Source organism: Octodon degus, unplaced genomic scaffold (genome assembly GCF_000260255.1).
Source record: "Octodon degus isolate 3935 unplaced genomic scaffold, OctDeg1.0 scaffold00083, whole genome shotgun sequence".
NCBI classification, from domain to species: domain Eukaryota; kingdom Metazoa; phylum Chordata; class Mammalia; order Rodentia; family Octodontidae; genus Octodon; species Octodon degus.
In genome coordinates, this window is record NW_004524659.1 from 552,375 (window position 1) to 573,043 (window position 20,669).

Here is a 20,669-nt window from a genome sequence, read left to right on the forward strand (position 1 = left end):
ATATCGGTCTCATAGTGATCTGCCTGTTTACAGACTCACAAGAGCTGGAATTACAGGCGTGTGCCACCATGCCCAGTCTCAATTGTCTCTGCACACCCTTGGGGGCAAAGCTGGCACTGCAGGTCTGGGGACTGGACCCCTGACCCTTGAAAAGGCAATAAAAATAAACAGTAAAATATTTTTTGAAATTGTACAGAGTTTCACTAAATAAAATGATAGGAACTCAACAATGATTGTACTGCATATTGTTGTCTTCAAATTAGTTGTTCAGATTATCAGATTTAAGCATGCAAAATTGGTGAGAAAAATTAAAAAGGAGAAAAAAATTTAAGCATTAACTGTTCCTTTCAATAGACCAGTAGAAATTAGCAGTACAATTGCTCAGGATAGTCTATGTATATAAATGTACATTTTCTTCCTTTTTGTTATTTCCTTTTCTCTTTTCTTTTTGCTTTGTTTTGTTTCTTTTCTTTTCTTCTTCCCTCACCCCAGTTGTTCCTTCCCTTAGAACAGTGGGAAAGAAGTTTTTTATTTTTTTTGAATGTGGTATAATCCTCTTTGATTCTCCATGTTATTTCTTGGGTAATTGAGGTTTTATTCAGAAAGTCCTCATGCATAGTCATAGCTATATCCTCAAGAGTTTACGTATTTAATTTTCTGGTAGATAACTTCTGTTTTCAATTGGATTCTGCAATTTAGATAATGAATTTCAAGTCTTTCATCCATTTTTAATTATTTTCATGCATTTTGGAAGACATGGGTCTAAATTCTGTCTTTCTCATGTTTATAGTCAGTTTGCCAGTAACATTTGATGAAGAGGCAATCTTTTCTCAGTGCATGTTTTTGACTCACTTGTCAAGGATTGGACATCTTACCAGGCTTATGGTTGCTCCTGCATCCTCTCTTTGGTTTTATTGATTGACATGTTCATTTTTGTGCCAGCACCACACTGTTTCATCACTTATAATTTACAATGTAACTTGTACTCTAGGGTTATGATGCGTCCTCCTTTGCTTTTATTATACAAAATTGCTTTTGCTGTTTTCAGACTCTTCTGATTCTATATAAATTTTGATTGTTTTCTCTAGTTTTGCAAGGAATGCTGTTGCTGTTGGATTTTTTTTTTCCATTGGCATTTGGATTGGGCTTTCCTTCATTGTATATATCAGGTTTGGTGGTGTGGCCATTTGACAATATTGGTTCTGCTTACACAGGAATGAATTTATCTTTCCACTTTCCAGTGTATTCCTTGACCTCCCTTTACAGAATAGTAGATATAGACTCCTTGCACTTCTTTGATTAGGTTAATTTCCAGATATATAATTTTCTTGAAGTTATTATGAATGATATTATTTATTAATTTTTTTCAGTGAGTTCATTTTTGATTTGCAGTAACACTTTTGATTTTGTGTGTTCATAATGAATATATAATGCATCCTCCACAATTCTGAATTTGTCCTAGTTCTAGTAGTCTTCTGGGGGATTTTTGTGTCTTTTATGTACAGGATCATGTCATGTTTGAATGAGGATAGTTTGACTTTCTTTTTCTTCCATATACTAGTTTTATTTCCTTCTCTTGACTAATTTCTCTCTATCTAAAGTCTTGAGTATTAAAATGAGCAGGAGTAAAGGCCATGGATATCTTTATCTTATTCCTAATTTTAGAGGAAATGTTTTAGTTTTTTCCCACTTAATATAAGATTGGCAGGATATTAATAGTAAATATTTTTACTACAAATTGAGATAAGTTGCTTCTACACCAATTTTCTTAAGGGGTTTTATCACAAATGCATGTTAGATTTTTCAAGGGTTTCTGCTGCTATTGAGATAATCATATGATTTTTATTCTTGTTTCTGTTTATGCGATGTATTACATTTATTGATTTGCATACATTGAACCATCTTTGCATCTTTCAGATAAAGCTCAGTTGATTATGATGTCTGATCTTTTTGATGATTTGTCACATTCTGTTTGCTAGTACTTTGTTAAGGAGAATCCAGAAGAAATGAATAGATTTGTAGGCACATATGAATCAGTGAAACTGAACCAGGATGATAAATAAACTTGAACAGTTCCAAAACAGGCAAAAATATTTAGGTAATTTTTTAAAAATCCCAACCAAGTATTTTTAAAAAGCAAAATCCAGTAAATTTACCACTGAATTCTTTAAGAACTTTAGGGAAAATCTAATGTCAATACTCCTCAAATTCTTTAATGAAATTGAAAAGTAAGAAGTATTGCCAACGTTATTCTGGAAGCTAACGTTATCCTGGTTCCAAACCAGGCAAAAGTTCAATTAAAAAATAGAAGTATATGACAATGCCATTAATGAATGAACTATATGACAATGCCATTTTACTTGTTTTTTTTTTTTTTTTTTTTTGGTAAGTTTTTAATTACATTTTCAATTTTATTAATTGATATTGGGTCACTTAGAATTTTTATTTCTTTTTTTTTTTTTTTAAGGAAGTAAAGGTTTATTTAGCTTACAGTTACTGGAGTGTTCAGTCCATATTCTGCTGACTCCAAGGCAAACAACAGCAGTTCATGCGGTAGAAAATAGCCATTTTACTTGTTGGTACAAAATACCCAATGCCCAAAATTAAGGGAGGAAAGGTTTATTTAGCTCACAGTTAGTGAAGGTTTCAGTCCATACTCGTCTGGCTCCAAGGCAGAGTAGCACAAAGCAGAAGGCAGCAGTTCATGGCAGCAGAAAAGGGTGAAGAGCAGAGGAAGCAGTGGCAGCTGCGGTGTCTGTCAAGCCCCTCTCTCGTCCTTCCTTGATCGTTGAAAAGGCGGGAGCTTCTCCAAGGAAGTGGCAGGGCAGTGAAGATCAAAGCTCCTCTAAGAAAGTGGCATGCTGAATCCTTCCTCAACTTCCTTTTATATCCTTGTTGTACTGAGTCATTGTCGGGCAGGCCCTCCCCATCTTAGGGAGGAACCTCAACACCCTAGGGTGTGGAGCCACTGAGTCATCCAGCTCAACCTTTTACTTTCCAAGGTGACACAACGCATCAACCACTACAAAAGGGTTTTGGTTATCCTACAGTCTCAGTACAAAGTATTGTAAAGATTTTCAGTGATCATGGATTCCATTCCCAGCATCACTAATCATCATCAGTATCACCACTTCTACCATGATAAAGCAATGTGTAAGAGCACCCAAGTAGTCACTAACTTGGTGATATGATTCAACAAGCTAAGAAGAAGTAAACAAGTGAAGCACCCAGTGTCCACCTCCGTATGTCCAGAGCATCCTTACCTTCATAGGACCTCCTAGGCTTTCTCAACACCAGAAATGACTTAAGGAAGACTGCCAGTGCAAATTTTAGAAAACATGAATGCTTTTCTAACATTTATGTTCAACACTTTTACAAAATACCTTGGTTTTTGAATGTTTTTGTTTGTGAACAATTTGTTTCACAAAAAGAAGCATTTGGAAACATTTTTTTTTAAATTTATGAACCCTGCATTGGTTGACAAACACAACTGCAGCCATCTTTCCTGCACAATGGCAAAAATGGCCTTTTCCCAGAATTGTGGAACAAATTAATATTGTGAAGAAAGGTATCACTGTGTTCTCATATTTTACTTCATACACCAGTGGGTATATTATGCCATGGAACTTGATGATAGCCCTAATATCTTTTAATCATTGACTTGTCTTATTTGAGAGGAATGTGTATATGGAACTAGAGGTTCAGTGATCTCTTGTGGACAGTATGCAATGGAAGTAGCTGGAAGGCTCTGCTTCTAAAATGTAGAAGTTCAAAAATTTAGGTAGAAACACTGACTGAGGTTTGCAAAGTGCCAATTTAAGACCTTTGAACCCCTCTTCATCCACACAGTTTGTCTAGTAGGAGCATATTTCAGAGGGTATTCAGAAGAAGAACTCAACTCAAGCTATCAGCTTAGGTTTAGCAGTAACCACATACTTTCAATGCAATGACATCTCTACTGTGATGAGGTAGCAGGTGTCCATGTCCTCTTCCTTGCAGCCAAAATGTGGCTAGTTTCCAAGTCCAGTCATTGCTTTTCAATGAATGACCCCATAGCCACAGTCTGCCTCTGTAGCTGATCTCTAATGCAAATCAGAGCTTGAGATCTTTACCTAGTATCCCATGCCAATAAAGCACACAATTTATAGATAAAGCCCTGAGCATAGACTGGCTCATTAAGTTTCTTCACAACATAGCAGAAGCAGAAATCTCACAGTTTGCATTACACATTAATGGTTTTATATTCTTTAAAAAATATTTTTATGGGTATATGTTTCCAATATATAATGATACATTCACTGTGAATGAGTGGTTACATTCATTCATAAGTCATCCATGACATATCGTAATGCTTTTAATGTCCTCTTTTCCTCCCTTCCCTTCAAGCTACATCTCTGCATGTTCTTTTCTTTCTACAATCCCACTCTTCTCCCTCCATCTCTTGATCCTTTTCCTATTTGCTTACTGGCTGTCCTACTTCTATAATCATCAATGAAAATGAAATCATTGCCACTGGGGCTACATCTTGGTATTTTTGTGCCAATGTGGATCAACCTGGTCATCAGCATAGTCACCAAATATTGGGCAATTATTACATTTTATGCAAATTCCCAGCAACTGGAAATACAACAAAGAACAGATAAATCCCTATTCTAATGGAATTTATACTCTATAAAGGCAATGACATATGCAAACTGATAGAAGAATGGATATAAATGGATGGATAGATAGTAGGTACTGGGAAATACTATGTTGAAAAGTAAAGCAAGGTAATTGGATAAAGAATAATGAAGTCTTAATTTAGATATATGTGAAAGTCTTCATATTTGGGCTAAGATTTAGAAATACAGTTGTTCAGAAATGACCCTTGATTTAGTTACTTCTGTCAATAATAAGAATATCATGCTGTATACATAGTATTAACAACAATGGCTTCTGATATATTCATTTTGCAAAAGAATAAACTGAGACTTAAGTAACTTATAGTTTTTAAAAATCAAAATTACAATCAAAGGTGGTGGTATAAGCCAGTACTCCACGCAACTTGAGAGGCTGAAGCAGGAGAATCACAAGTTCAAAGTCAGCCTGAGTAACTTAGCAAGACCATTTCAAAACTGAAAAATAAACGGCAGGATATGTAGTTCAGTTTTAGAGTGCTTATCTGATATGAGCAAAGCCCTGGGTTCAATTCCTAAGTTTTCAGAGTTAATAAAGGGCAGATATAGGGGTCAAATCCAGGTTTTCATGGATCCAGATCCGTGTTAGTATAATAAACTATGCTGTGTATATTTTTATCATGTTCTTCTGCATATATAATTATGCAGGATTATCAATGAACTATCTTTCTTCCTTCAGTTCCAGTATCCTGCCCTGTCCTTACCTTGCGGTCCCCTCAAGCCCAGGCTGTGGTTGGGGACATAGTGGAACTTTACTGTGAGGCCCAGAGAGGCTCTCCGCCAATCCTGTATCGGTTTTACCATGAAAATGTCACTCTGGGGAGCAGCCCAGCTCCCTTGGGAGGAGGAGCATCCTTCAACCTCTCGTTGAACACAGAACATGCTGGAAACTACTCCTGTGAGGCTGATAATGGGATGGGAGCCCAGCGCAGTCAGGTGATGACACTCAGTGTCACAGGTGGGTTAATAAGTGGTATCTCAACTAAAGCCATAGTGATGATCAATAAAACATTTCTCCAAAAAGACTGCAAATTCTGTCAGTGTCCAAGAATTTCTGAGCATGTCCTCAAGCTTTGGGGCTTGAGATTGATACTGATTTCCTGGGGAAAAGGGGGAGGAAACAAATTTTAATCTTAGGTGCTGGTAGCCATTTTTTATGTGTCATTTTTAAAATTGCAAATTACCTAGAAGGTAACTAAAATGAAGAAACCAGAATCCAGAAAATACCTTTTCTGATAGATTTCTGGCTGTCACTTGCATGGTTTTTGTCTTGATCTAAAGTCTTTGTCATTGGAACTCAAGTATAGTTCTTCCCATTCAGAAATTTCTAGGAACATAGCTGGTCCTGCCACTGGAGGAGTCATTGGGGGGTTGTTTGGTCTTGTGCTTTCTGCTGCTTTGCTGTATCACTTCAGGACCCAAAGGAACTCAGGTGGGTGTCCATATATTTTTTGTGCCTGCTGTAACAACTTTGACTTGAGTATTACATCCTATAAAACTTAATTTTTCCTTTCCAAGTAGTAGGCTGTCAAGTTTAATACTCATTTTCTATAAGTGATAGTAATGAGAAAGTAAAGTCTTTAGTGAGAGAGTTTTATTTCCAATTCCACTTCTATACCCAAGCCTACTGAAAAATAAAAAGGACGAAAAATAAAGTTTTCTATTTGTAAAAATGAATAGATAATGGCTGCCAATATAAATCACAAACTGTGATATACTTGAACAGCAATCAAATATAATGAAATTTGGACAAAATACTGAGAAAAAGATTGAAACTTCAATTTTGGATTGCTTGTTCTTAGTTCACAGATTTATCATTGCTTTTTGTATATTCATCAGTTCTAATAACTGCTGTGTATATTTTTCAGTTTCCACATGGATAATCATATTGTCTGCTAATAAGTTTTATTTCTTTCTGATCTTCACTTGCTTTTTCTCGCTTTACTAAACTGACTAGAATCTTCTGTATAATACTGAGTAGAAGAGGCGAGAACAAACATTGTTATCTTGCACTAGTTCTCAGCGTGGAAGTATTTAAACTTTCACGGTTAAGTATTATGTTATCTGTGAAGTTTTAAAGATACTCTCCATTTTGCTAAAAGTCCCTATTCCTCATTTACTGGGGGGTTTCATACAAACACACATTTGTCAAATGCTTTTTCTACATTGATGATAATCATGTGGATTTTTCCTTAGTTTACTGTTAGGATGTCATTGAAGTATTTCACTTCTCCATCAAACTTGAAAGAAAGTTTTGCAGGGTATAGTAGTCTGGGCTGGAATTTGTTTTCATAGAGGACTTGAAGTACTCTGCTCCATGCTCTTGCCTTCATGGTTTGTGAAGAGAAGTCAGCTGTAATTCTGATGGGTTTTCCTTTGAATGTGATCTACTTCTTTTCTCTAGCAGCTTTCAGTATATTATTCTTGTGCTGAATTTCTGGGATCTTGACTATTATATGTCTTGGTGTGTTTTTCATTGGGTTGAGGTTACTTGGCGTTCTGTATGCTTTAGTTAACTGAATGTCAGATTGTTTCCTCATATTTGGGAAGTTTTCTGCTATTACTTCTGCCCATATTTTTTTAATGTCATTTGTATTGACTCCTTCTTTCTCATTGATGCCTATTAGTCTCAAATTGTTCATCTTTGCATCATCTTGCAGGTGATGGATTATTTTTTCCTGCATCATAGTTGTTTTTAAGAGATCCTTTCTTACCTTTTCACTAGCTGCACCAGCATCTTCAAGATCTGAGATTCTGTCTTCACTTTCACTTAAACGGTTTTACAAGCTTGTAATTGAGATTTTAAATTCCTCTATATCTCTTTGACTCTACTTCATGTGATCTATTTCTTTCCTGTATTGCTCATTCAAGGAATCTGTCATTTTTCTAATCTCCTCTATTTTTTTAATCAATGTCTTCTTTAGAAGCAGTTATTAATTCTTTTACTGTAGTGTTTTTTTCAGATTGAGTTTCCTCCCTATGTTTCTGTAGTTGATTCTGTACTTCAGATGCTTTGAGTTCAGAGAATTCTTTTCTTATTTCAGAAAGTTCCACTCTGAGTTCCTCTATAACTTTCTGCTGTTGCTTATTTACTATCGATGCTATTAATTCACACATTTGAGCTGAGCTAGTAGAAAAGAATTCCGCTCTGAGTTCCTCTATAACTTTCTGCTGTTGCTTATCTACTATCAACACTATTAATTCATACATTTGAGCTGAGCTAGTGTCCTCTGCACTTGTTCTGGGTGGGCATTGGTTTTTCTCCATCTGTTTCTGCATTTGATTCTTTACTGCAGATATTATTAATTCAGGGATTTCTTTTTTCATTTCCAATCTGAGTTCCTCTATACCTTTCTGCAGCTGTTTCATTATTTCAGAAGCTGCTGATTCATTGCTTTCAGCTGTGTGATTCCCAATTTGTTCTGTGTTAGTGTCCTCTGCACTTGTATGGGTGGGCTTGGGTTCTGTGGTTGCATTTTGTTCCTTCTCTTCATTTTGTGCAGCACTGTCTTCTGACCTTTGTTGTAGAGCTTTGGTGCAGTTATAACCTTGTCACCCACTGAAATTCAGGTACAGATCTACAAAGTTTGGATTTATCTAGTTGTGTCTGGCTTGGGTCTGGCTGCTGCTCTCAGCTCCTTCCTGCTGCTGTCCTTGGGGGTGAACCTGTTGTGCCCCTCTGGCAAGATGTTCTCCTCCTGGACTACCTGGGTGGTTCTGTTCCCTACATTCTCTGCAGGGATTGCAGCTGCAGCGCTTCACCCCAAGCTTGTATGCCTGGCTTGAACTAAGTCTGGAAGGGACAAGGTGGAGTAGGGGGAGAGTCAGCCCTCACACACACTCACTGAGCCTGGGCTAGGACTGTATCTGGGGGTTCCCAGAATGCGACAGAAATTACTAATCGGTGGGCGGGGTTGGGGGGGGTGCTACGGAGTGGTGGGGTCATCCCAAGGGGGTGAAAGAGGGTCTCATCCATGCTGCACCTGTGCTGGGACCAGTAGGTCCCGCCAGTGCAAGGTAGTTGGAAGCTGTCCCTCATACTCACTGGGTCTGGGCTAGGACTGGATTTCTTACTGATTGGATGAATTCTGAAGGTTGAAACCACATTGACTGTTTTCTTTGGGGTTCAGAAGCTTCTTAGTTTCTTTTAATTCCATTTGTTAAATTTTGTTTTACTTGCTTGTATTTGTAGGCATTTTCCAAAAAAATGCTTATTTCTGTGTCTTGGAGTATTTTCCCCAAGTTTTCTAGTGGTATTTTTGGAGTTTTTGATCCTGTATTTAGGTTAATTTGATGAGAGATAGGGACCAATTTAAGTTTTTGTATATGCATACCCATTTTCTCCAGCATGGTTTGTTGAAGACTGTTCATTCTTTATTAGATATCTTTGCTACTTTTGCAAAAAAAATCATTTGGCTGGGTTCTCAGATTCCTCAGTGGAATAAGAACCTGCCTGGCAGTGGGTCCAGAGTTCAATTTCTGGGACCTTCCCCCACCAAAAAAATCATTTGGCTACAAAACAGGATTTATTTCTAGGTTCTCAGTTCTCTTTTATTGGTCTTTTTCATGTCATTACTACATTTATAATGTATTTTGAAAATGTAGGTGTTAAGATGCCCTCAACTGTGTCCCTCACTGTTCAAGATTGTTTTGTGCTCTTTTTTTCATAATTTTATTGAGAAATAAATAGCAATGAGACAGTTTCAAACCAAATTGGTAGGACAGTTTCAATAATTAACACATTGCACACATTCTTCCTAGTGGTTAATTGCTGTATAAGATGCAGACTTGATATCCTATTTACAAACACCATTAGAAGAAATCCCTCTGTTCATTAAGAGAATGTAACTATATATCTATCCTAACCACTTTGAATACACAGATACAAAATAGATATTCATCTCTATCCCCCTTTTTTGTTAAGTTCCATTATTTGAATATTATAGGTGTGTAAACTCAGCAAAATATCCTAAAAGAGTCCAGTAGCCCATAATAGTATTGGGTCTTCCACTTGACTGGCGATGTCAGAAATTGTTGACCTGAATCCTCTACAACTCGACATAACAGCATGGCTTTACTTCTTATATTTCGTTTTTATACTTTTCTGCTGGATGGTTAAGACCAAGATAAAGCAGGACAAATGCAACAAGAGTTGTAGCTTTTGGGTCTGATAAGGTCAGTGAAATCCCCTCAGGATTTATCCTGAGATCCTGTACCTCAGATTGTAGAACCTTTTTCAGTGTCAGCCATGCGGATGAGTCATGGCCATTGCTTGGCCATAATATGCTCTCTGTGAAAGCTTGAGAGAATGTTTTCTCTCCATGTGACTCTCCTTAGGCACACTCTACATCATCAATCACTTTCCTCTTTGGCCCCATAATCTTCTTGATCAGAAATTTTGGGACACTACCGAGTTACATGATGTAACAGTACAAATTCTCATATGCCCTGAATCTTATTTGACCTTGGAAGACTATGGCCAAAAAGTTGGCTTTCCTTGCAGCCCTCCTTTTTCTCTAATTTGGTCTGCAAACTTAGGTTGTTAACCATCCAGAAGACAAGCTTATTGTTGTTACTATACAATTTAGGCTGTTAAGCTTAACCTTAGTATCTGTCTGCATATCAAACATCTTAAGCATAACATGGAACAGGTATTTTTCATCAAGTATTGATATGTTGAACTTTAAGTCCCTACAGAATATGATAAAAAACATTTAAAAATTAGAATATATTTTAAAAATAGGCATAAAGAATTATATGCTTCTTATGTTTACACATAAGTCGAAAAAACTAACCATATACAACCTTGAAGCAGGACAGTCCCACAATATTCCTTTTGCTGTCTCTTGCTTTCATTTACCACCCCCTTCTTTTTGAACAACCATCTACCCAAGAGACATCATAGCAGCAACTGGCATGTCATGACAAGCAGCCCATATTCAGAAGAACAGAATGACAGGCACTTCAACCATGAAACTCATGGGTTCTTAATTTTGTGTTTCCATATGTATTTAGTGACTTTTTCCTAGTCTTGTGAAAAATGTTATTGGAATTTAATTAATTAATTATTAATGTACTTAATACAGGATCAACAGAGTCTCACAGTGCAGCACAGACTCATAATGATCCTCCTGTTTTGAGCCTGCCCAGTGCAGGGATTACAGGCATGTGCTACCGCGCCAGGATTCAGTCGCTGCTTCAGCTCTCCCTGGGGGTGGGTTGGCATGGCATGCAATACTGAGCTTGCCCATGCAGGTATTTAGTCTGCTGAGCTACCTCAATTCCCACACCTCTTAAACATTTCTTGAAGAACCAATGTACACATGATGAACACCTGTGTTTTCTTCTATGAGAAGACTATTTCAAAGAGATAGCTTTGCTATGTATAGGATGCCTGGGTTTTAGGTTTTTTTTTGTTTCATTTTTTATTTTGCCCTCAGGACTATTTAAAAAATTAATTTTACTGAGAAACAAATAGCAATGAGACAGTTTCAAAACCGATTAGTAGGACAGTCTCAATAATTAATACATTGCATATTGTCTTAGTGGATATTCTTTGTACAAGATGCAGACATGATATCCTATTTATAAGCACTATTGGAACAAATCTTTCTGTTCATTGAAATATGAGAATATAGCTGTATATCTATCCTAACTGTTTTGAAGATACAGATACAAAATGGTTGTTCAAATATATCCCCCTTTTTGTTTAGTTTGGTCAGAGAAGGGTATTCCATTGTCATTTAAATATTGTACATGTGTAAATTTAGCAAAATATTCCAATGTAGTCTGGTAGTCCATAATAGTAGTGGTTTATCTGTAGACTGACAATGTAGGAAGTTGTTGAATTGAACTTTTTACAGCTCAGCATATTAATGTGGCTTTACTTTTTTTTTTAATGTAGCTTCAGAGGTCTCACTGAGATTAGTCTCTCTCCAAGTGAGCCCAGAGCCTCAGAAGCATCTCACATTTATTGAAGGGTAAAGGCAGACTAAGGAATGTGCATAATTACTTAAGTGAATACAAACTACTATCTCTATTGACTTCCACCATTTGCCTAACACTAGGTTTACACAAATGCTAGCCGATAACATCCCAAGCAAGGGATCAAAGGGCGGCTTTACTTTTTATACTTCGTTTTTATACTTTTCTGCTGGATGGTTAAGACAAGATAAAGAAAGACCTATATAACAAGAAATGCAGCTTTTGTATCTGATAAGGTCAGTCAAATCCCTTCAGGATTTATCCTGAAACCCTGTACCTCAGTTTGTAGATCCTCAGTTTGTAGATCAGTGTCAGCCATGTCGATGAGTCATGGACATTGCTTGACCAATAGGCTTTCTGTGAAAGCCTGAGAGAATGATTTCTCTCCATGTGATGCTCCTTAGGCACAGTGTACATCACTGATCACTTTCTTCTGTGGCCCTATAATCTCCTTGATCGGAAAATTTTGGACACAACTGAATTACATGATGTTACAGTACAGGTTCTCCTATGTTCTGAGTCTTCACTGACCTTGAGAGGCTAGGACAAAATGTTGACTGTCCTTGTAGCTCTTGTTTTCCTCTAATTTTTGGTCTGTAAACTTAAGTTGATAACCCTCCAGAAGAGAAGCTTATTATTATTTCCCTACAGCCTAGGTAGCTGAGCTGAACCTCACTATCTGTCTGAATATCATCTTAGGCATAACATTGAACAGGTATTTTCCATCATGTATTGATATGTTAAACTTTTAGTCCCTACTGAATATGAAGAAAAAAATAAAAAAATTAAAAATGAAGAATATGCTATTTCATATTTTTACACAGAAATTTAGAAATCTAACCATATACAGCACTGTAGCAGAACAGTCCTATGACATTTTTTTTTCTTGTCTCTTGTTTTCATTTATTACCTTTCTTTTTTTAGAAAAACACTTACTCGAGAGAGAGTATGGCAGTAATTGGTATGTCATGAGAAGCAGTATGTATTTAGAAGACCAGAATGACAAGCATTCCAAGCATGACTCTACTATTACACATTGCTATCTTCAGTGTAGTTTCTTAGTTCATAGGTATCAGCATAAATAGGGTGAGATTCTTACCAATTAACTTCTAGTTTCAAAAACCTGCAGAAGTTTCTCAGGATCACTGCCTTAACCATCTCGTGCATATAAATGTATGGGTTTGCCCCTGCCATGCTTCCTAGCTTTTTTCCTTGCCCTTTCTTCATTGTCTAGTTCTCAAGTTCTTTCTTTCCTTTTTAATTATGTTATACATTTCTATTTTTATTTCTTCTTTTGAGTTCTGACACACTAGGGAGACTATATGATATTTACACATGTGTGTCTGTTTTATTTCACTTATGAGTATATCTTCAAGTGGCATCCACTTAAATATAAAGGCTTCAAGTTTATCATTCTTTATAGCTGAGTAATACTTCATTGTATATAAATACCATATCTTTTTCATCTATTCCCCAGGTGACAGGCATCTTGGTAGTTTCCAAGATTTGGCTATCAAAAATTGTGCTGTTATAAACATAGGTACACATGTATCACTATGATATGGTGTTTTCAGTTACACTGTGAAAATTCCCAGTAGGGGGATAGCTGGTTTGAATGGGATTTCCAGTCCTAGTTTACTATGGAGTCTCCACACTGATTTCCACAATGGTTGCATTGGTCTACATTCTCACCAGAGTGGGGAAGTGTTCCTTTTTCCTCACAGTCTCTCCAGCATTTGTTATTGGTTGATTTCTTTATGATAGCTATTCTTTCTGGGGGTGAGATGGCATCTCAGTGTTGTACATCCTTTTTTATGTTAATATTGTTGCCCCAAATCTCTGCTCTTTACTGAGTTCCCATCCCTTGCAGAGTTCCAGTGTTCTCTTTTATTCATTCATTTCTAAAGGCAGTCACTCAGGTATTCTTTACTTTTTCTTTTTGGAAGAGGGAAATGTTGGGAATCTCCATTCTACCATCTCGAGACTTTAAGGCATTAATATAATTATTGATATAGTTAAGCTTAAGGATATTTTCCTATATGTTTTCTTTTATGCCATTTGGATTTTTAAAATTAATTATTTATTTGATATGGGATCTTGCTACCCAGTTGAGACTCATAATGAACCTCGTGTTTCAGCTTCCTTGGTGCTGGGATTACAAATGTGCAGCACCACTGCCGGTTTTGGGGTGGCATGATATGCCCAGTGTCCCGAGGCCAGCACAGCACATGGTATCTGGGATTCTTTGATTTTAATTAAAAAATCCTAGCATTATATGGACAATAAAGGCATCAGGCAGGCACTTCAACTGCTGAGCTCTCTCCTCAGCTCCAACTACTAGCTTCTAAATGGTTCAGTGTAGGGCCGGCCAGATAGCTCAGTGAACCAAAGTGCCTGCTTAGGCAGAATGCCTCAGCCAGAATTTGATCCCTGGCATGCTGGCCCCGCTCCTTGGGTGGGCTGAGATGGTGAATGAGACTGGGTGTGGTGGCCCCCACCTGTAGTCCCAGCCTGTAAACCCTGTCCTAAATACAAAACAAACAAAACAAAGCCACACAAAACAAATAAACAAAAAGAGTTTCAGTGTAAGTGTCATTCTGGACAGATGTGTTTCAGGACTCTAGCTTCCTAATCTATAACTCTGCATGGAAGGTGGGGATGACTATTCCCCAAGATTTGTTATATCTGAGATCTTAGAATGGATCTGCTTTCTAGGAGAGAATGTTCCAACATAGAGCCCTTTTTCCACACAAATCACTCTCTTTATTTATTTTACAGGAGAAGCTTCTGCTACAGCAATACCTAGGTGAGAAGGTCTTTGTTTCCTGTGCTGCTGGATTTTCATGATTTATTTATCCCCAGAATACATTAACATGAAATTACATATATTTGAATATATATATATATATACATATATATATGTATATATATATATAATTTTTTTTTGTGGAACCGGGGATTGAACTCAGGCCCTTGCATTTGCCAGGGAAGTGCTTATTCTACTGAGCCATCTCCCTGGCCCCCTATTTGAAAATATTTTAAAAACATCCTATCAACATTTTAACATTCTTATAAAATGCAAAAATATGATTAGACAACCAGGCAAACTTTTACACAGAATATGTGTTACTCACATTCATTTACCTATTTTCTTTTGTTCTATATAGTGGAACTGACCCCTGAGGTCCTCATGACATTCTCTTTTATAGGGCTACCATCCATTCATTCTGTTTTTTGTTCCTCATTCTTATAGAATGTGCTTACTTAGGAAATAATTATCAATTGCCAGCGTTGTTGAACTCACAATATTGACTACACAAATAAATAAACTTAGAAAAGTGATAAGAAGTCATTTTGATCCTTTTCAGTACAGTATTGAAATATGAGTTAGAAAATTGAAAGAGACTTTTTCAAAAAGACAAAGAAGTTCTGTGGGAATGCAGAAGTCTTTGCATATAAGTCCCCAAGCATTTACAGCTTTTAAAGTAATTGCAAAAATTATCCAAATATAAGTTTTTACCCTATCAAAGTGACCTGATGCTGTGGGCTTTTGCCCCCTGGTATTCCCTCCTCTCGTCTACCCCATGATGTTGCCTGGCCTCCGTCTTGTGCTACATCCCTTCTGATATTTTCAAAAATATGTCATGGTTTCAAAAACATGTCATGGAGAATTGGCCATGATAGTTTTCCATGAATCATGCTGGGCTCTGTGCCTTTCTTGATACCAGTTTGCCTGAGACTCTGTGTAACCCATGAATACCTCTTATCTATTGTCTTTTCTCTTGTCACAGTTATAGTCCCAATGAAAGTCAAGAGCCCCCCTCGTCCAGACCCTCCACAACCAACACTGGAGAGCCCATGCCTTATGAGGCACAGGCCCTAAGAGACCTGCAGCCAGTTTACAGCAATGGTGAGACCTCCCTTGGGGACAGGGAAATTCAGAGGATGAGCAGGGGACAAGAAGGGGTTGAACAACAGCTCAGGATCCTTTGATTTCAATTTAAAAAATTTTCTAGCATTATATGGGGGAATAAAAGTGGTTATGAATTTGGTGTCTCAGAAGAAGAATTAGTCTGATTTTCATTGCTATAATAAAATACTTGAGGCCAGATACTAAGTAAACTTTTATTTAATTCAGAGCTCTGAAGGTTCAGGGCATGGCAATGGCATCAGCTCTGATGAAGTTCTTCCATGGAAGAACTCATTGAAGATCACATCACAAAAGCAGGAACATAGGTAGGGGGAAGAGACCACATGGCAAGGCAGGGAGCTGGTAATGACCTCCTGCCAGGCTCTACTTAGTAAAGGTCCCATTATTTCTTAACATCACAGCACCACCATTGCCTAACCACACAGTGAGGAACAAGCCAAGTCCAAAGTCCAGGCTGTAGGCTCTTGATTAGAGCCAACCATAACACCTTCTGTTTTCTTATAGTAAATCCTGGAACTACTACTTTGACTTATTCCCAGATCCAGAACATCCAGAATCCAAATGGAGACCTAGGTGCGACAAGTTTCAGACAAGTAGAGATGAGGTGGTCATTGCAGTCAGATGAAGCAGGGGGTCTTCGATCAAAGTGCCATCTCAAAATGAGCCCAACATGAAAGGCATTTTTTGCTCCTCCTGTAATGACAATCATTTAATTCCCTCTTAACTATACACACTGCCACCACTGCAGTGCCAGACAGAATAGACACCAGGAATTTTTCAGGCATGTATTCATAGCTCAGTGCTAGATGGTTCAATACTTTTCTTTTCTATTCCCATCCAACAGTAAATTTGCCAAGGATGCATTGGGAAGATAAGGTGAGTCACATATCCTCACTTTCTGGTCTGTATGCTCTTCTTCATCTATATTTAGGTGCTTATTGTTTATGGATTTCTCACCAGGAACCTACAGTCATTTATTCAGAGGTGAAGAAGATACATGCAGATGGATTTACAAAGCAGACCAGCAGGAGAGAGAGTGACCATGCAGATGACACAGGAAACTATGAGAATGTCTGTTGAGTATCTGCAGACTCGGATTACTAACTCCTTCTCCAGAGTGGCCCACAGAGACTGTAGGAGCAGCTGTACTCGTCTCCTCTTTTCTTAGGCTTCTCCCCAAGACTCTGTCTCCACGCACACCTGCATATCATGGATGTGAAGCTGAGCAAAGGGTTTCCCACCTCTTCTGCATCTGGGGCTGCATGTTCTGTAAGAGCAGGATGTGCAGCATTTGAGCAAGTGCTGCATTCTTGCTAAAAGAATGGTTTGTCCTCTGGGGCTGTGCAATAGATGAGGAGCTTGTCTAGCCTTGGTCACAAGGGCTTTACTAGTGGAATTATAGCAAACACACAAATAATTCTAGGCATCATCATTTCATTTTATGGATGAAATAGAGGCTCACAGAGGTGCTTATCCAAGGTCATATGAAAACAAAAGCAGGATCTAAACTTAAATCTGATCAGCTCTGAAGTCTGTGCTCTCAAATGCTACACTACTCTGCTTTTTCTCTTCAAGGTTGATCCTAGAATTCAAAAGAACCAAACAGTGCTGTGGAAAGGAAATTACATGCAGTTTACTAAACAGCTGACTTAAGCATGTATCAATGATATTTAGGTTTGGTCTATTATGAGCTTCTAATCCTTCTCACTAAACTGTGCTAAGGCTCTCTTCTTTCATTGTCTTGGTTTTGCTTCATTGATCCCTTATTTTTCCCTCAATGATCATTTTGTATGCAATTTGCATCAAAATGGTTTTTCTTGTCTGGGAGGCTTTGAATGCTATTTGCATAAGTTTCACAGTCACTGTTGAAATTGCTCAAAGTATGGAATCCTTATCAAATCTGTTTCTAAGGAGATTTGCTTTCCAGCAATGCCAAGTGCTATATGAAGCAATATGTGTCTCCACCTGTCTTAATTTCTTTTCTCATTGCTGAGACAAAATACCCAATACAGAAACTAAAGGAGGGAAGGTTTATCTAGCTCACGGTTTTTAGAAGTTTTGGTCCATTGTTGGCTGGCTCCAAGGCAGGGGTTGTTACAGGAGGGGAGCATTGCGGGAAAGAAACAGTCCACAGCAAACAGGCAGGTGACAAGAATGCATTAGCCCTCCTTCTATGCTTCGTTTTTATGCAGACTACCTCCCCTAGGGAAAATATAGCACTCACACCCTTAATTCTAGTAAGAACTATGCCAAACCAGTCAGTAATCACACACCCTTGATCTCAGTACCACACACTCTGGATCCAACCAGCTCTGAGCCCCTCTCCCTCATATCTGTATGTGGCTTTAGGGGTCTTTTAAACACCAGCTGCAACACTGTCTATGTATGTGCTATTTCTTCATGAGATAGACACCATTTTTTAAAAATTAATTCATTCTATTTAATGAATAGTGAGCTTCTAAGTAGTCTTATTAGATCAACACATGATAGATAGATAGACAGATAGATAGATACATACATACATAAACAGATGGATACATCCCCAATCAAACAGCAGCTATGGTCTTCAAGAAACCTCCTTTGTCCTGGATAAGATGTTCCTCTTGTCTGTAGCAGCCCAGTGTTACTGCTTAGCTTGAACACTTGCTATTTGGATCTAATGAAGCACAGCCCCAAACCAGTAAATCGGATGATTCATACAACTCAGATGGCAAAGCTCTTGTTCACTCAGGAGCCATTGTTACCTGAGCTGGTAGTGGAGGTAGAGACACAGAGTACCAATCAGTAAGCCCATGGGAGAATAGCACCCCCAACACTCCAGCTCATGTACTTCTCATTTACTTCCCAGTTAACTGACAATCATTGAGCATCTATCACTGAAGAACAGCAAATGAAAATATGTCACTCTGCTTAAATTTCAGGAAAATTGGCAGGATCACTTTTGCTTAGATTCCATATCCAACTGGAAGTACAGGTTTTTTTCTGAGTTGGAGAAGGAATGACTGAAATTGTTAGTCTTGATCATGTGGTATTACATGAAACTTTATAACTTTGAAAACATTAGGCCTTAAGAACAGAAGCTGGTAAGGTCGCTGGTGTACAATGACTGGCATGATTTATAGACTTCATTGATTTCACACCTGGCATTGTTCATCACCTCATGTAAATAACACGACAATGCTTTGCAAACCTTGAGAACAACTCAAACATGAAGATAGGAAGTGTATTTCAGATTTTATGCTTTTCCCCTTGGCTGTCAATAGTTTGGACAGAAGAAAGTATTGCATGTGTCAAAATGCAATTTAATTTGAAGTTTTTAATCTTAGACTAATGAATTTAACTAGCAAGCTAATTCACTGAGGAAAAGTTCATTTTCTTTTTAGTGAGGGAATACATATTTTTATTAGGAAAGAGGGGTTTATGTGTCATGTTTCTGTATTACTAGACACAAAATACAACTAAGAATGGTGGGCCTGGCCCTTAGAGACACCAAAAAATTCAGGTGGAGTCTGTATATGCTTAAAATACACTCCAAATGCCTTCCTATCTGGTGTTACAGGAAGGTTAAAACTGTTGTATATGAGGGGAAGAAGGGATGTTACTCTGTGCCTGCCATGAGAAACCTATTTAAAAGATTGGGCATCACAGGCAAAATATTTCCTCTATTGATGTACGCAAGAGAAAAGCTCTAGGCTAGGAGAAGGAATAGGAATAAGGCAGAGTCCTATGGGTTCAACAGTCATTCTCCCGAGGAGTGAGTCAGTGCTGCAGGTGGCTCTGAGATAGGCAGCTTTTGGGATGAAGGGCATTAGGAAGTTACAGATGTAGGCAGCAAGAAGGGGGTTCCTCTGGGTGCAGACTAGCTCTGCATGAACTAGAGACCTCGTTTTAGAACTCTATCTAGGTCTTCAGAATAAGAACAAATGCTAGTAGCTTTAAGCAGTCAGAGAGAGTCTAAGGAGGGTTTGGAGAAGATTCAAGAGAAAGTTGTTTCCACACAATTAAGAAAGTATCAGAAGAGGGTTACGGATACAGTTCAGTGGCATAAACACCTGCCTGGCAAGTGCAGGGTCCTGGGTTTGATGCTTGGTACTGCAAAAATAGAAATAAAAGAAAAAATAAAAATAGAAAAAGAGAGAAAGTAACAGTAGAGACAACAACCTTTAGGAAGCATTATCATAATTTATTTCTTTATACTCTACTTGTTTATAAGTTTATTGAATAAAAATTTATGTACAATAAAGTACATATTTAAAGTGTTCAATTGTATGCATTTTGACAGACATGGACCCTCAGAAAGCCACCCTCACAAACAAGATCTCAAATACTTCTAGCAACCCTCAAGCACCTTACCGCCATAAGCAATACTTCTTTCCCCCACTTCCCAGTCAATCACTGGTGTGCTTTTATAAACATGTGTAGAGATGGAATCACACAATAAGGACCCTTTTGTACCTGACCACTCTCGGAAACTAAAAATGTTTGAAATTCATCCATGTTGTTTTATATGTATTTCTTTTTATTGCTGAGTAAATCCATAGTACAAATATATTGCATTCTAATGATGTATTTACCTACTGATAGATATTTTGGGTCATTTCATTTGTCATTATTGAAAACAAAACTTGCTATATAAAACTTTGTGTGGAAATATGGGTCATGTGGGCCTGCCCTTTAGCTCAGTTGTTTATGTGTCTGTTAACCAAAGCACGCAGGCTCAGGATGCTGTGGTTCCATCCCCAGATCCTCATGCCTTGCCAGATCTGCCCTTAAAGCATGCTGAGCCAGCAAAAAAAAAATCCTTCTGAACTTTGGGGCAACCTGCTCAGGCCCCCCCTCCTGTCCCTCTCTCAGACAGGAGTTTTCTTTCCCTCAATAAATATATTCTGTTCTTAAAAATAAGAGGGGCAGGAGGATGGTTCAGTGGAATAAGTGCTTCCCTGGCAAGCGCAAGGACCTGAGTTCAATCCCTGGTTCTGAAAAAAAAAAAAAAAAAAAAAAAAAAAGAAATATGAGTTACATTGCTCTTTGAAAGGTACCTTCAGGTATAATTGCTGAGTCATTACCTTAGTGTGTTC

General features: G+C 37.8%; 1 protein-coding gene across 3 annotated transcripts in view; it reads left to right on the forward strand.

Annotated features, from left to right (window-relative positions):
* Positions 1-19,629, forward strand: part of Fcrl3 (Fc receptor like 3) — a 30,466-nt gene extending 10,837 nt beyond the window's left edge. For all 3 annotated transcript variants that reach the window (XM_023721568.1, XM_023721567.1, XM_023721569.1), the window contains 6 exons: positions 5,356-5,634; positions 5,998-6,108; positions 14,439-14,466; positions 15,452-15,570; positions 16,436-16,467; positions 16,552-19,629. In XM_023721568.1, the coding sequence (XP_023577336.1) occupies positions 5,356-5,634; positions 5,998-6,108; positions 14,439-14,466; positions 15,452-15,570; positions 16,436-16,467; positions 16,552-16,671 (689 nt within the window). In that variant the 3' untranslated portion in view covers positions 16,672-19,629. The remainder of the gene's footprint in view (positions 1-5,355; positions 5,635-5,997; positions 6,109-14,438; positions 14,467-15,451; positions 15,571-16,435; positions 16,468-16,551) is intronic.
* The last annotated feature ends 1,040 nt before the right edge of the window (positions 19,630-20,669 follow it).